This window comes from Penaeus chinensis, chromosome 6 (assembly GCF_019202785.1).
Source record: "Penaeus chinensis breed Huanghai No. 1 chromosome 6, ASM1920278v2, whole genome shotgun sequence".
NCBI classification, from domain to species: Eukaryota; Metazoa; Arthropoda; class Malacostraca; order Decapoda; family Penaeidae; genus Penaeus; species Penaeus chinensis.
The window spans coordinates 23,604,623-23,621,653 of NC_061824.1; the positions used below are offsets into that span (position 1 = coordinate 23,604,623).

At 41.2% G+C, this 17,031-nt stretch overlaps 1 protein-coding gene across 2 annotated transcripts in view; it reads right to left on the reverse strand.

The window, feature by feature from the left end:
• Window positions 1-525: 525 nt before the first annotated feature.
• The window catches only part of LOC125026569 (phospholipid-transporting ATPase ABCA1-like), a 25,523-nt gene continuing 9,017 nt past the window's right edge, over window positions 526-17,031 (reverse strand). For both annotated transcript variants that reach the window (XM_047615093.1, XM_047615094.1), the window contains exons 13-31: window positions 16,973-17,031; window positions 16,235-16,390; window positions 13,448-13,658; window positions 13,073-13,319; window positions 12,633-12,820; window positions 12,325-12,431; window positions 11,986-12,177; window positions 11,725-11,811; window positions 8,303-8,491; window positions 7,954-8,082; window positions 7,564-7,714; window positions 7,333-7,458; window positions 6,921-7,039; window positions 6,655-6,784; window positions 5,762-5,927; window positions 5,501-5,637; window positions 2,125-2,357; window positions 1,369-1,980; window positions 526-1,165 (exon numbers count right to left, since the gene is read on the reverse strand). The exon at window positions 16,973-17,031 is cut by the window's right edge and continues 96 nt beyond it. In XM_047615093.1, the coding sequence (XP_047471049.1) occupies window positions 722-1,165; window positions 1,369-1,980; window positions 2,125-2,357; window positions 5,501-5,637; window positions 5,762-5,927; window positions 6,655-6,784; window positions 6,921-7,039; window positions 7,333-7,458; window positions 7,564-7,714; window positions 7,954-8,082; window positions 8,303-8,491; window positions 11,725-11,811; window positions 11,986-12,177; window positions 12,325-12,431; window positions 12,633-12,820; window positions 13,073-13,319; window positions 13,448-13,658; window positions 16,235-16,390; window positions 16,973-17,031 (3,683 nt within the window). In that variant the 3' untranslated portion in view covers window positions 526-721. The remainder of the gene's footprint in view (window positions 1,166-1,368; window positions 1,981-2,124; window positions 2,358-5,500; window positions 5,638-5,761; window positions 5,928-6,654; window positions 6,785-6,920; window positions 7,040-7,332; window positions 7,459-7,563; window positions 7,715-7,953; window positions 8,083-8,302; window positions 8,492-11,724; window positions 11,812-11,985; window positions 12,178-12,324; window positions 12,432-12,632; window positions 12,821-13,072; window positions 13,320-13,447; window positions 13,659-16,234; window positions 16,391-16,972) is intronic.

Genomic DNA, 17,031 nt, shown 5'->3' on the forward strand with positions numbered 1-17,031 from the left:
AACAAATCTGTGGGCAGTGTATTCGCATTCTGAGAATCCAAGTGATGGCATGCAGTACAATAACATGTTTGTCTATGGCGCTGATGAAAGGGAAAGTGGCTTCCTTTTTTATTTTAATATGTGTAATCCTGAAGCCAGACATTTAAAACATATTTGTATTCGCATTTTTAGAATCAAAGTAATGACATGCGGTACGATAACATATTTGTTTGTGGCGCTGATGAGAGGGAATATGGCTCTTTTATTTTAACCCATTGCCGCCGGGGGAAATGAATAAAAAATGGGGAAAATGCTGTGCTCATTTTTTATATTTTTGTGAAATGTCTCTCCACACAGATGGTTCTACCTTACCTGATTTCACCTTTCCTTGAATTGGCGGGAAAATGTATTTTTTACTGGTGCTATGAATATCGATGGTGTTATTTTTGTTATAAACATTAGAATTACTTTAATGTTGTAAACATTAGTAATAGGAAAATAAGATAACGTTAAAATAAAGAAAAGGGTAAACGGGCGAGACAGGCAGTACTCGTAATTGGCTCATTGGTGATTTAGTACAAGTATAGCCATCCATGTGTAAAAACAATCAAATAAGGCATGGTATGTACGTGCATGCCATGCCCGTACATGCCATGCCCGTCGGGAATGGGTCAACTTTATATGCAATCCTGAAGTCAGACATTTAAAATATTTATACGGTATACAGTCTACCTTACTTTGACTAGAGTTCAGTCAGTAAATCCCCGGAATTATTAACTGTAACCATTTGAACCTGCTGTTCGTTTGCGATACTGGAAGAAGATTCTTGAAAAGTCTGAGCTGGGCTGTTGACATTACCAGGTGTCGGCAGTAGTTCACTCCCTCCTGCCACACCTTGACTTAGTCTATTGCTCGATTGTTCAGAAAGGTTCCCTGTGCGGGTTTGGAGATTTACCACAGCTGCCTCACCAGAATTAGCTTCTCTGGCAAAGGAGAGGAACACCTGTTCCAAAGAGGTGTCTGAGGCAGCATAGTCTTCGACGAACGGTGGCATGCTCGCAGTATCTGTCGACTGTGGTTGACTTTGATGTTCTGACCCGGGCTTTCGTCCTGCTTTCAGGTCTTCCATGACCGAGAATAACACCGCCCACGATATATTCCTCGGAATCAAGTATGCAAGCATTCCCTGAAAAGGAAGTTCAGTGAACTCATGCATATGCTCTTGCTTTATAAATAAAAACTATTTATGACATCTTTGTTACTAAATGACAATACCACAGGTAGGCGAATAAAATAGAGATAACATTTCCTGGGCATAGGTGGCATGTGCCAATGATATATTGTTTCAGCAGATGCAGATTTTAGTAATATATGTCAAGCTGAACTTACCTTGTGTTCGTCTGACACCGTTGCACCTGGGAAGTAGGAGCGTACAGTATCTTTTAGTTCCGATAATCTGGACTGGTAAATGCGCTCATTCTCATCGTCACCTGCCTGACTAAGATCATGGGTCTTCAGTTTGACCTGGAGGCTATAACCCTGGCCAAACTTCGCTTTCAGATGCCCTGTGGTACCCACGCAGCGCACAGCTCCTTTGGACATCATGATTATGCGGGAGCACAGAGCTTCACATTCCTCCATCGAGTGGCTAGTGAGGACCACGCTCTGTCCGTTGCTAACCGCGCGACTCACAGCCGTCCACACCCGACGGCGAGACGCTGGGTCCACACCAGTTGTGGGTTCGTCAAGGAAAATCAGGGATGGCGCCCCAACCAACGCCATGGCAGTAGACAACTTCCTCCGATTTCCGCCTGAGTACGTCGAGGACGGCCGGGAAGCACACTCCGTCAGATCCACCAGTGCTACCAGCTCTTCCACTTCGCTCCGTAGAGTAATGTCATTTACACCACGGAGTCTTCCCATTAACCACAGCATCTCTTTGCCTGTTAGTTCACCCATAATAGCATCGAACTGAGGACAATAGCCAACATTCTGCACAAACTGTCGAGGCAAGAAATGTGTTAGATAATTACGTGTAAGAGTAAAACAAAATTTTCCTTTTGTTCAGCGGTTGAGGAAAATCGCTTGTCAAACGCTAATCTGCCATGACCTAAAAGTGTTCTCTTCCATCTGCATTACACCCACCTTGTTCCTCTGGTGCATCAGTGAGATGCGGTCTATGAAGGCATTCCCACCTGAGGGTTCTTCATCGCCCGTCAGCATCCTGAAGGTGGTGGTCTTGCCGGCCCCATTGACGCCCAGCAGTCCCAGGCACTCTCCACGCCCAAGGGTAAAGCTCACCTTGTTGACGGCGGGAATCAGCGAGCCGAAGAATTGCTTTGATAGTTCAGAAACCAGCATCGCTACATCCACCGAGACTGTGGGATATGTTAGGTTACTGGAGTATAAGGAAATATACAGAATTAACATTGTTAGATCTGATCCCAGAATTAAATAAGTATTGGAAAGGACATCAGATACCACTGTAACAGGGGCGTCAATTGGGGGGTTTGTCCCTCCAAGGTCTGTCTTGCCCCGCCACACCCCAACAACTTTTAGAGTTAATTGAATTTGATTACAGATACATACAAAGCAGAATAGACTAGTATATCAACTGCCCCCCCCCCCCTAGCCTCCAATTGACGCACCTGGTTATCATCGATCTTTATATATATTCATATACGGCAGTACTAGATTTACCTATTAACCAATAGGTTCAAGAGCAGATGCTTGCTTCTAAACATGTATTGTGATCACATCAGTATCACCAGTACCGCGGTACTCACTCTTTTTCCATAAAACTGCACTGCAACTAGTGGTAGTAGAATTATAACAGCAACATATGAATAAATTTATATATATTATCCGTGGATACCAGAAAAAGGTTATATGTAGAAATTTAAAGTACATCATAACATTTAGTCCACATAGACTTACCATTAACCCAATAGGATTTAGTGTATAGTCTATTGAGTTTTATTCACTGTGCCCCCCCCCCCCCCCCTTCTAAAAAAAATCCCCAGCTAATTGTGCTCACTTCGCCCTCCCAAACCAAAAGCTAAAAGGACGCCTCTAAGTGATAAGTTGGTTACTCAATGTTACGGATTACTAAAGGACTAATATCAGAGACGGTTCCAAACTGAACAAATGCAGTATTTTGCTAAGCTTTATTGTAAGTGTGATACAAATGGGCTGGATTGAATAATTAATTTTATTTTAACGAGATAGTGTGCCATGGCATTATAAATTCTAGCACTGAAACTGAAGAATCTGACCTTATTATTCAACAGAACATTACATTCTAAGAAACGTTTCTATCCCACTTCCTTAGTAAAATGAGAAGGACAATTGAGAGTTTGTGAAATTTAAAAGTTCAGAAGCCTTATGATAACCTTCCGGTACTAATAAATCGAAGAAAATGACGCAAAATTAGTACGCGATTGTACTGGATGACATATGCGAGGGAAATCAAATGAGGCTATTAAAATTGTACTTGTGCATCCTTGCGTACTGTTACAAATAGTTAATACTATTATGCGTATGCGCCATAATCTCTACCATTACGATGATGCTCAAGTGTAAGCTTTGGACAAGCTTCTTAACTCGTTAGCAAATTCGCTGGTTAAAGCGTACCTTTTGTGTAAGGGTACTCCAAGCTTGAATGCGTGATTCTGGATTAGGAGAACACAACCAAGAAAAAGAAGTATATGGGCACGAAAATGGATAGGCAAGGGGCAGGCTGGGGGGTCTCTGATAATCTCCTGAATTGAACTGTCACTGGAGGTCGTGCGATAAAATGAGGAGATTTGAATGAATATACATCCTTTTATAAAAAAGGAAATTTGACAATGCACCCTGCAGCAAAGCACATACCCCCACACACACTTCCGTCGCCGTCTGTACAAGTCATCTATTCACTACCGAAACGCTAGACGCGACCGGTAAAGTTTAACATAGTTAATTTTATCGCAGCACCAAACAGACGCTGTGAATTCATGATTATAGTCGCTAGCGATTAAAACACACTGGGCTTACGAGTTAAGAACTATGCTCTAACATTTAACATCATGTGCTTATATTTATACATAATGGAATGCAAGTCGAGAAATAATGAGGTTATATGGCAGAATCGTTACTGAAAAATATAATTTGCCATTCTTCATGTTTCGACCATTTTGTCTGTGTACGTCTGCTATCACTTCTCGGAACTGTGACGTTTATACGCCATGATATTATGTAATAGATAATGTACAGAGGTTTAACAATATAAGTATGTATAAATAGCTCCCACGTGGTTAAGCTCCAACGTGGCGTGGCCATGCTGGCCCAAGCCAGCCGGCGGCCCCAGAGGTCATGCCCCACGCCACCCACCAGTACTTAAGGCTCAGGATGACCCAGGTCACCAGAGTCACTTCAGAGAGTTCCTGCCGACCGCTTGTCGGGTCAGGCTGGCTCCAGCCGCGCGCCCCCCCTGCGGGCAGACCAAGCACTAAGCCTTACCAAGACTTGTATCCGTGTGAATATCTGTGTTGCTTACGCTTTTAATTCTGTACAAAGAGAGGAATTACGGGTTTTATGTTTACACTCGAACAGTTCTGGGAGCTCGGTATCTGTATATCCCTGGTGTTCGTTCATTCCTCTATTGACTCAAAATGACCCAAGAACTGCGTGAGGGGAGGCGGTGAAGTCGTTGGGGGACGTCACGACGGTTTGCCCCGAAATGTGTGTTTATTATGAGCTAAGCTGAGTCTCCTAGTTTTTTTTATTGTCATTATCTTTGGATATCTGTTACTGATTACCTTCCAGTTAACATACTTTATTTTCAAGGGAGATTCTAACTACTTTTTGTATACAAGATATCCGATTTTTTTGTTTTGTTTTGTTCGTTAGTTTTCATTTTACTGTACAAAAGAGAAGTAAATTCCCTTATCCCAAGTATTCTAGAGGGTTCAGAGTAGAACATTTTAAGTACTATCTTTCATGAAATTTATATGATTTCCCAGTGTGTCACCGATAGTGTTGCTGGCCGATTAATACAGGCGGAATGACTGTTATTTTAGTGAATTTTAGAAATTAGTAATTCTTGGAAATATTCACATTTGGCTACGTCTACCATAATTTATTCGTTCAGCTAGTGTCTAATATCGAAGTGAATTGATTAGAAAGTTGTTTTAGAACTTACTCTACAATTTATAACTAAATTTAACGTGTTCACTTTTGTGAGGACAACCATAACCACTTGACAATGGACGTTGGACCTTAGTTAGACTTTAAATTTAAACCTTAGGCAGTTAGAATTTAAATCCCGATGGTGCGCAACTTGGCCCTTAACGTTAGCTTTTAAGATATGCAAATTGGTATGAGTTCCTAGGTACTATACTGCCAGATCTTACGAGATGCCAATTTTGCATCCTGCCATAAATGCTAGATCCGCTATAAACACGATGTAAGTCATTAGAATAATTTGTTTACCCAAAAATCGCCGTTAGGCTTAATTTTCTAATGTCAGTGTATAACACACCTGCATTCCCCTGTGCCACCATCCTTTTTACCAGCTCTTCCTCCGCCACCACATCCTCATCCTGATGCCTCTCTTGCTGGGGTATCCTGGCACGCCGCAACATCCCAGCCTTCCCTGTACACTCACGCCAGCAGCGCCTGTGACAGAGGCGAAATCATTACGACTTTTCATCACATGCATTTACCAAAGTTCCTAATTTTATAACCAGACTCTCCTCACATAGACATAGACACGGGCACTCGTATTTCGAAAGGCACTCACAGGAAGACACGTCCAATGCCAGCCTCGATGAGAGCGATGGCGCAGAAGAAGATGAGGCCGTTGACGAAGAGTGTGAGGAGATCAGGCCCCATGCCGTTCTCTGTGAAGCGGAAATAGGACTGCCACTCGAAGCATGGGGTGGTGTTGTTCCTGCCGCACACGCCCGCTGAAATGTTGGAATTTATGAGGACGTTTTAGATGCGCGCGCATGTGTGTGTGTGTGTGTGTGTGTGTGTGTGTGTGTGTGTGTGTGTGTGTGTGTGTGTGTGTGTGTGTGTGTGTGTGTGTGTGTGTGTGTGTAATGGAACATTTCCTTTAATAAGCTGCTAATAGTCTACATTTTCGCTAATGAATTAAGAATAAACTGTTATAACTATAATTTCATCATATGTGGTTACTCAAATTATTCTCCAAATACATTATGTTGGTATAAGACTTTAAACTGAATAACTACCCTTATTTACAACATAGCTCTTCTCCCCTCATTTCAAATTGATGTCTGTCATGACAGAGCAACTGAAATTTCCTTTAAACCAGCATATGGAACACCGATTAATGTCTTATCTTGTTCAACAAATTATGCATCTTACATTTCCTGGGCAGAGGCAATTCACGAACGAATTTGAAAGAAGAGTTTCAGGGGACGGCAAAGTTTGTGCAACTATACAAAAATTTCCACAGTCAACAGACGAACATGAAGAAATTGTTAAACATTATTGTTGAAAATGACGAGGTAATACTTATGAAAAAAATGAACTATTCAAAAATAATAAATACACTAATAAGGGAAAAGTAAAGGACGAACATAATGGAGAAAACGCAGGGAATTTGGAAGAAATACCTACAGAAATTTTGCTAAGGCAATTCAATTTCCTTTATGTGGAGATACTCACGACAGCATTGGACAAAATCGTTTTTACGATCAGTAATGGCGAGGATTGCACACAGCTGAGCTGTTATGTTCGCGTCAAATGTATCACAGAAGGAGTTCTTCACGCTCGTTTGCACCAAATGTCGGAAAGCCTGAAACATATCGAAATAAATAAATTAACTGAATACTACTACATAGTAATCAATATTATAGCGGGAATCTGTGAGAATCTTATAGATAATCATTATGTGCACTTCGATTTTATATACTCCACACAAAAATACTGACTACAGATACGGGATAGGTTGGGATGATGGAGCTAATCCAATGAAGAACATCCCCGGCGGTTTCAGCTCCAGACACTCCTGTCATACCCAGGACGTAGACCACCAAGCTCAACATCTGACCTGAGGAAGCCAAGGGCTGATTATCAGGAACACGGATGATAAAGAGGGAGGGAGGGAGAGGGAGAGGGAGAGGGAGAGAGAGAGAGAGAGAGAGAGAGAGAGAGAGAGAGAGAGAGAGAGAGAGAGAGAGAGAGAGAGAGAGAGAGAGAGAGAGAGAGAGAGAGGGGGGGGGGGACGGGGTTAAAGGCAGAAGGAAAAACACATGGATGCGGGATACCTGACTATTGAAAGATTTAACAAGCTTATCACAGTACCACTGTGTCCTTACAGTATTTATGACAAACAGTTCTTACCTGCCACAATGTTGATTAGGGTGAGAATAGCAAAACCTGAAGCTGCTGTCTTGAAGAGGAAGCTAAAGACGTAGGAGAGAGGGATGCTGCCCCACCCGTACATCATCAACAAAAAGAAGAGTACTCCTAGAATAACATAAATTTGTTACTTGACGAACAACTGAGATTTACGTGTTTTTATCATGCTCAACAAATTCATACGAATACGAAAGAAATGTGACGAGCACCCACCAGCGGCCTGGGGGGCCAGAAAGAAGTTGCTCGGATTGATGGCCACAAAGAATATGAAGATCAGGAGTGCTGTTACCATGTACGCCAAGAAGTCCCACACAAAGGATGAGGCCCAGAGAGCCCACACAGGGGCGCCAGTCATGATCTGGACCTGTAGGGGTTGTGTCATGGCATTTGACAGAGATCAATATACCAAGAACAACAGGGAGTGATAGGTGCTAAGCAAAAAAATATACAACAATAGGTGTAAGTAAAACAAATACGAATTTTAAAGAACAGAGGAAGATTCGTAATAAAATAAAGGTTAAGAATTGAAACTGCAAATTTTGTTATTATCAAGAAAAACTACAGCTTACAATTTTGTGGTTCTCATGCTATAAGATGCCATACCTGCTTGGCCTTGGTCTCCCTCTCCTGCAATGGGAAGACTAGGAATGAGGCAGAGAGGAAACAGAGAGCAAGAGGCATCACGCTGGAGTATACCAAGGCGCTAGTGGAATAATCTGTCCGGAACTGCCACTGGGGGATAGAAGAGCATCAGTCAGACCTGTAAGTGATTACTTCAAATAAATCAATATAACGAAGTCTACAGATATTTCATCAGGTCAAGTGAGTGTCATTTCCTTCACGATAATGACGTTTAACAAATACCACAATCGTTGCATATTTAGATGGTTCGTGAGGCATGAGTAAATCACCATATCCATTTTCATTAAAATGTAATCATAAAATATCTCACAGTTGTGTCTTTCGGCAGCGGGCGATTTGTCGTGGTGATGTCGTGATCTGTTGAGTTGGTCGCAAGTCGTAACAGGGCGTTGTCCACCAGTAAGGTACTTATGCCCAGAACATGGTGCGGGACTGACTGGTAGAGCATATTCAGCAGAGTGTAGTTTTCGGGGTAGTTAGGGAGGTCCAGGAATTCGGCCTATGGGAATGTTGAGAGTCTTTGAGTGTTTTTTTTATCCAAATTTGTATTTTTTTCTCTCCCTCCCTCCCTCTCCTCTCGTATTAGGTTCTTAGTTATGAATCAGACAGAAGTTGCAAAGACATGAGAGAACTCAAAAATCCTTTATTTATCTAAAAGTAAGACACTTACACAAAAAGTAACAAACACGAGCAGAGATAAATAACAAGGTTTACAATACCGACCACAATATACAAAAGAAGGCACAGTCACAAAACTAGGGCAAGGGTCAAAAGCTGATAATTCGGCTGATACCCCTTTTATCCGCCCAGCCGTTGTCAGCAGAAATAGCTTGAACAAAAGAAGGCACAGTCACAAAACTAGGGCAAGGGTCAAAAGCTGATAATTCGGCTGATACCCCTTTTATCCGCCCAGCCGTTGTCAGCAGAAATAGCTTGATCTCCACATGGTGTGGTGGCCAATCACAGGAGACCTATTACCATCGTCGGGTCTTAAATACACACTGATGAAGTTCCTGAGCATGCCTATGATGAACCTGAGATCCCATCGTCTTAAGATTATCATCCAGTATGGATACCATCTACACATTTCTCGATTCTTCCCTGCTTGGTCCAACAAACGGGTTCCTCTGGTGAGTGTGCTCTGCCAAGGAAATTAGCCCCATCACTGTCACTCCATTTGACTGACTACACTTGGATCCAGAAGTTCTCTCGGTACACAATTCTGGCATACCCATGTTTTGTTTTCCATAGGTAAACTAGTAGTTGGTGATCTGTTTGTAAGATGAACCGACTATTGTAGAATTTCCTTCCAGCCCAAACAGCAGCCAGAAATTCCTCATCCATGGCTGAGTACCTCCTCTTGCAGTTCAACAGCTTGCTGGCATAACTAAAAAGGAACAACTTGCCTTTCCATTCCTGCAGTAGAACTGCGCTTATACCTGTATCTAATACATTAGTGTGCAAGATGTATGCATGAGAGTGGTTGGGCAATCTAGGGATTGTCTGGTTAGTTAACAAGGATTTGAGATAAGATGGTCCTCCCACCATACGTGGCTTTCCCTTCATTGTCTGAAAGGTAAGGGGGCATCAGTGCTGGCATAGTTGAGTACACCCTAAGGATAGTATCCCATCAAGCCAAGAAACTTCCTTTTTTATCCTTGGCCGGGGTGACTGCCCATTCCTTTACATATTATCTTGCAATAGCCTCATGCCTAGTGAATTTCATCTTGTCAGTAGCTAGAATGCACTTTAATATCCTGCCTGTCATCCAAGTTACACCGATCCCCCATACCCTGTTTAGGTATGGAGATGCTCCTCCCACGTGGACGATAATATCATCAGTGTAACTCTTACCTTCTCTCATTCCTATAAGCAAGATCTTGATGGCACAGGGGTTACTCCAGCATGAACCAATCTTAGGAACTGGGGGTATCTTGTTCAGTCACCGGTATCTGTCAGTACCCAGTGCTGAGGTCGATCTTTGATAAGTACTTGGCTCCTCCTAACCTTTGTAGTAAGTCCTCTGTGGTGCTCATGGGAATGGGGACCAAATCAACTTTCTTGTTTAGTTGGTGGTGGTGATTCCTGTATCCAGCATTCCTTGCACCTCAACTTGCAGAGATTATATGAATCAAGATATTACGTTGCCTGTTTGGATGTGGAAGCTTAAGCCTCGCCATTCACAGTACTGCTGCTTGACTCACCTTGATTTGGCCAAACATGCTTGAATGTCTGTGATCGAGGGCCTCTAAAAGACCACTTATGATAGCATTCTTACTGCTGTCACCTTCCTCGATCTTATGTGCTAGGGATGGGTCCGTGTTTGAGTCATCATTGGTAATGGTCAGTTAACTGCAGGGTCGTCATGACAGATATATCTCTTACAGTGGTTGACATAAAGGGCCTTCAATTTGTTACCCACTCTTAGCTGGTATATGTTGCCACAGCAGGCTTTCACTGCACAGTAGGCTTATTATAAATAGTCAGCATGAGAACCAGAACTTCATCTTGCAGTCGTAAAACTTCTTGTAATGTCTTTGACCTTCTACATTCCCACTTTTACAGAGGTCGAACACATACTGATAACTTAATAACATGAAATCCATATAAGAGCTTAGATTGGCAGAAAGAGAAAGAGAGAACAAATAAGATGAGGAGTAAAAAAAAAAAAAAAAAAAAAAAAAAAAAAAAAACAGTGCCACTCTTGCCAGGTGGTCTTTTTACCCTCATACCTCCCCCCTCCCCCCCTTCCCCCTCCCCTTCCGACAGAGTAACGAGCTGCAGAGTGACGAGAATTTTATTACAGGGTTCATGGAGTGGTAGAGTGTAGTTAGCAGCTGCTTCAAGCTAAGCATTTATCTCCAGCATGAAGTTGGATATAAGCTGTATCCCTTGACCACGGACAATTTCCTACAGCACAACCAGGTTTCCATTATGACCACTGCCACTTCAGTCTCGCTGTATAATCCATGGTAGTCTTCACTAGATGACGGCTTTATGGGACCAATAAGGTTCACTGCTACTTATCTAAAAGGGAGCATCAATCAACAGCGTTCTCTGCAAGGGAACTGTTGGCATAGTACCATACTTCATTGTCCAATGGTACATACTGTAGGACTGGCAGAAGCATCTGATATAAGCCGTGGATCCTGTCCAGAAGAAACTGCCTAGAAAGGTATTCTTTGTCTCTCTGGTGCCCAGATGATCCCCCACGAGTGAGCATTAAGTTACATCCATAACCTGCCTCCTCAGAGGTATCTAACAGCATTGCAGAATTTTGCTGCTCATAGCAGACTTTGTAAATTGCCATCATAAAAGAATCTCTCTCTCTCTCTCTCTCTCTCTCTCTCTCTCTCTCTCTCTCTCTCTCTCTCTCTCTCTCTCTCTCTCTCTCTCTCTCTCTCTCTCTTCTCCTTCTCTCCTCTCTTCTCCCTCTTTCCTCTCTTCTCCCCCTCTCCTCTCTTCTCCCCCTCTCCTCTCTTCTCCCCCTCTCCTCTCTTCTCCCTCTCTCCTCTCTTCTCCCTCTCTACTCTCTTCTCCCTCTCCCCTCTCTTCTCCCTCTCCCCTCTCTTCTCCCTCTCTCCTCTCTTCTCCCTCTCTCCTCTCTTCTCCCTCTCTCCTCCCCCCCCCCTTCCATCACTCTAAATTTGCAAATTTGTAAGGACGTGAATATATGTATGCATGCGGGTGGTGTCTGTGTGGTTGCACAATACAATCAAGCCAAACACTTACAGAGCATATGCTGTTTTCCCGGTAGTAAACGATGTTCTCGTGAGCAGCTTCAAGAAGGCTTGTTGTCATGTTGGTAGTTTTGATTACCTAATAACAAAGATAAATTTTGTGAATAGGTAGATGAAAAGTTAAATCTGTAAATAATAGTAATAACACAAAATACATAAAATAAGAATATATAATGATATAGTCTGCAGATTGTCGACCAGATTCTATCCTAATTCTGCAAAAAACCCTGTGTGTTAAAACAAAAGGAAACACCTTATGTGGAGAAGAAAATAGTGACATATAATGGTCCATTAAAGGCTGCTGATTTTCACCAGCGTGGACGAAGGAGGTCGATGGGGAGATGAGGCCAAGGTCCAGCTGGAGTGGGGGCTCACTGCCCGACAGGGTTTGAATGTTCTTATCCACAACGAGGCAAATGATGCTCACCAGCACAGGAATCAGACTCTGTGGAGTGTTACATATGTAAGATTTCTTAACTGCGTCATTGTGTATACCTTTACATGAATGGATTTCGTAAATTCATGAGCAAAAAAAAACAAAAAAACATTGATTTCAGTCCAGTTCAACCAGTTTAAGTGAGAAAAAGTTTACCTGTGTAATCAGAAGAACCCACTTCCTCTTAGAGTAGATGAGCCGTTTGATTAGGAAAGCTTTAAGCCTATGAAATGCCAACATTTTTCCTTTGAGACTCCTATTATCTGGAAATAGAGAAAGCAATTAGTTAAAGACACCAATTGCCAAACACAAAGGAGAGACTACCTTTTCAACGTTACTTTAGTAATAACCGCACTGACGCACTACTGCATCAACTTATTTTTATTTCAAGAACCTGAAATAATTGAGGTACAAATTCCAAACATCGATGGTTGATCAACATCATGAAAATGTCTTTTCCTTACTTTCTTCGGCCCGGTAAAGCTGGTGAGTGCTACTAGCGTAGGCAGACTCAAGGTCAGTGGTAGATTTCATGAAGCTGCAATCTCTTCCATTCGTGTGCTCACTCCCCTCTGCCATGGTTAAGCCGTTTGTGCCACCATCCACGGAACTTCCAGTAGTGCCACTGCCATCGTCCAACATTTCACCAACTCTGTAGATAAAAAAAGAGGCCATTGGGACTTATAATAATATTGTATGCATGACAAATAAAAGGAAGGCTTTTAACCCAAGGACTATGAAAATGAGTGATCCATAGTTTCATTCTGCTTACTGTTCAATAGTAGTAGAAGAAATTCTTGTCTACTTCTAATACTCTTTTGTTTTTAAGACTGTGTTGTTATCGGTCTATATTATCCTACTTTATCTAGTCCTGCACTTCTTTATGCTGACACATTCGGCTAACCTGAGGAAAACCCTCTCCATGTTAGTGAGGGAGAGGCTAATGTGTCTGAGGCCCAGCGTTTCCTTTTGGGCCGAGAGGGCGTCCAGCATGCCAGCAAACTTCTCGGTGTCCGGCGGGAGTTTAAAGGTCAGTTCTCCACTGTGGACGTTTGCCAGGGTGGCGGAAGGCAAGTGTTCCTCCACTTTTCTCTTGATAGCTTCTACCACAGTTTCATTATTTACCATTATAGTCAGGATATAGCCATCACCTGAAACCATGGATAAGTAAGCAAATGACAAATGTCGGAGTGCTATTATATCCCAAGTAAACGTGGGTATAAGTTTTAATATCTCAGGCCTTCACTGTGCTCCTTAATTTCCCGAAAGTCATGCCCACCAAATTTCTTTTTGAGGAAGAGTGTAGAGCCTGCGCACACGACCCGCCCCGAAGCCATAATCGCCACACGGTCCCCGAGCACGTCCGCCTCCTCCATGTGGTGCGTCGTGATGAGGAAGGTCCGACGTCCGCGCTCACCCTGAACTACGTCCCAGACCCAACGGCGAGACTCCGGATCCAGCCCACTGCTCGGCTCGTCCAGGATCACCACCTGAACGAGAATTCGTTAAACAAGTTTTCGGAATTTCATACTGGTTGACAGTGAGCAAATATTTAAGACCTTTTTTGGTAACATCCCGAAACCCCTAACACATTGTTTGATGTTAGTTCTTGGTCGCTACAAAGCACGGGATCAGTTGTTCTGACATACAATTTTGAGAAAAAAAAAAAATTAAATGTTAAAAGAAAACCAGTAAAATATTTAATATGCTGGTATGTTTTTTTAAAGCAAAACCTTACGGAAGTGTCACATAAAATCGAATTCTAGCGTTCACAAAATTGTTCACACACCACTCTTCGCTTCGCAAAGCTGTGGCAACTTTCAAATGTATTTCTCAGATTTAGACAAATTATTACATGTTGTTCTACAAATAATATGTGTAAGTATGTTGCTTGAAGTTTTACATTTTCTTGTATCCAGCACGAGTGAGTTCCATGTTCACAAAGAATGCTTGGACAATTCCAAGCATTTACATGACTTAATGCCTTTGACAATTCAAGATATACAGCCTTAACTTTAAACCAAATCATGTATCTTAAAGGTACAGGAACAATTCAAGCACCTTTATATATGCATCTTATATCAAGAAACATATGATACAATTTGTAGTTAATAAAATAATAAATAATAAAATAATAATAAATCCTTAACTGAGCTGTACCTGAAATATATTTGGAAAGTATCGCGCTCTAATTGGCTGGCTGGAGTGTATCACTTTAACCGTCATTTGCGCAATTTCAATGTTCTATTACAGGGAGGTATGGGGGGGGGGGGAGGCTTAGTTATAGGGGGCGGAGTCATATTTCAACCTTTTCACAACGTGGACAGAGCGCGGAGAGCGGTTTTGTGCATTACTATCAAAAATGAACCATTATAAGAATTTTGCCGTTGCACATATGGCTGGATTGTTTCTTCAAAAAGTCTCGATAACCTGTATATCTAACGCTTTTGCCATTACGTAATCTGTGAGATGCATCGCAGTCGTGTAGGCTTAAATGAATCCTTCGTCTTATAATTACTTTTAAATACTGTACTTGCGATTACTATATATGAATTTATAAAAAAGGTCAAAAGAATAATGTAAAATATACTTAGAGGTTACTCACTCTGTTGCTTTTGTCATATTAATTTGTCGCTAAGCTCTTATATCTTTTTTCATTCTTGTGCCTGTTGAAGTCGAGATTCGCCAACATTTACGTATGAATGCACTGTGCATTATACATTATATAACTTTTGTTGTAAATGAATAAAAGTGGGAAGGAAGGCCACCATAATGAGTAAATAATAAAATACATAAGTAAAGGATGTAAAAATGTAAATATTAAAATTTAAATATCAAGAGTGAAGTCCGCGCCACTGTCCGAACCAATGAAGTAAAGATCGACGATTTATTTTACCTTTACAAACACTCGTTGCTATAAATGTACTTATCATCTGACTCTTACATTTATTATTTTATTAAATTATCATAGTATAATAAAGCTCGTATTTAGGCTGTAAAAAAATATATTTTATGAAAGTCCTCATCAGCTGTTGCATTTTCCTTATAATTTCTCCACACCAGAGATGTGGCGCCACTGCTAAAATCATTTGGCACGTTGGCTGTGACGAGCAAGGTCGTAATATTACAGGCTAGGGATAAGATATCTCGTGGAAAACGGACAGGAAATGCCGGCTATTGTATCAGTCTAGAGGCACACAAAACGAAAAGATGTTTTAACAAGTACCAATAATGTGCACGTAGAGGGTAAACGTCTGAGGATGTATCGAAGTGTTATTGGTTTCGGAGGTGCTACAAAAAAGGGCTTTAGCAACTGTAGAAAGGAAGTGCTGTGGTTTCAGCTACAGTATTCTGGCTCAAATTGATTACATCGAATAGTGAGGTATAATTCACAAGTACTGATTCATACTGGTCCTTGAAAGTATATCAGTAATTATATATGTGTGAATTAATTTTGGAACATGATTTATCAGAGGAAAGATCGGGCACTATTGTAGCATCTCTGAAACCCATGATTTTTATAGAATTACAATATGATTCATATTTTCATTAATTATGAATTGTATCATGTCTCCATAAAAAAATGCATCTGTACCATTAATATTTGACCATTAACCCATTAACCTTTAACCTTACAGGTTTAAATTTATTTCAAAATGCTGTGTATATTGATTTACTGATACATTACAGACATTAAGATCAGCAAATACCTATGGTGACTGGAATTATCCTCTGTGTTAGTTTTGGACATGAGGCTCACTCACGGCGGATGCGATAAGATCCAAAACTTCAAGCAACATAACTTCCGCTTTCCATATGATGAACAATGTATTAAGATTAAATAAATTAAGAATATGAGAATACAACTGAAAGTTTCCACAGTCATTGCGAAGTGAAGAGTATTGTAAATAAACAATATGAGCCGCAGAGTAGTCCGGTACTTTTTATTTTTTTGGTTGAATCCTCCATTATTTTTTGCTTTTAATAAAAATCATTTTATAGTTCAACGTTTTTCTTTTTGGCCTAAAATGCCTACACAAAGCATTGTATACAAGGCAAACCTCACCTTCGTACTACCCATGAGGGATATGGCTAGACTGAGCTTCCTCTTCATACCCCCAGATAGCTGACTGCCGAACATATGCTGTTTGTCCAGTAGTTCCAGCCGCGTCAGGATTTCGAGTGCTTCCGCTTTAGCTGATTTTCTGGTGAGGCCTTTAAGCTGAAACGATTAATTGTTTACTTTTCTATTTGTCTATCATTATTTCCACAAGTATTAAGGGGATTTTTAATTCGGTAAGGCAATAAAGGTATACTGAGGTTTATACATACGTTTGAAAAGCATATGGCTTGAAGACATAGAAGTTTGTAAAGTGGTAAGGTTCAGATAAGTTTAATTCCGTCAAAATATCCATAACAGGTCCTAAGATTTGGTGGGATAGACATGCCTTATGAACATAAACAAAATAGTTCTCAATTTTACTAAATATCTCACAAACATATATGCCAACCTCAGGTATAGTCCAAGGGGTTACAATTTTTGGGGGTGGGGGGAGGGAATATCAGATTAAGAATACACTTGAATGTAGGATCACCTCCAGTAGTAACCTCGTGAGACAGGGTTTCTTAATATTTTTATAAATTCTGTATTTTGGCTATTTCCTACTTCTGAAGTCTGGAAAATGGGATGGTTGAACTGATTGCCTGGGTAACGGAGGCTGGCGAATTAGCTAAAGGGTAAATTACATAGACATGTTAAAAACCACTGAAGTTTACTTAATTGTTAACCCACTGCCATTCTCACCCGTCCAAAGAAGAGAAGGTGCTGCAAGACAGTCAGGTCGACAAAGAGCATGTTGTGTT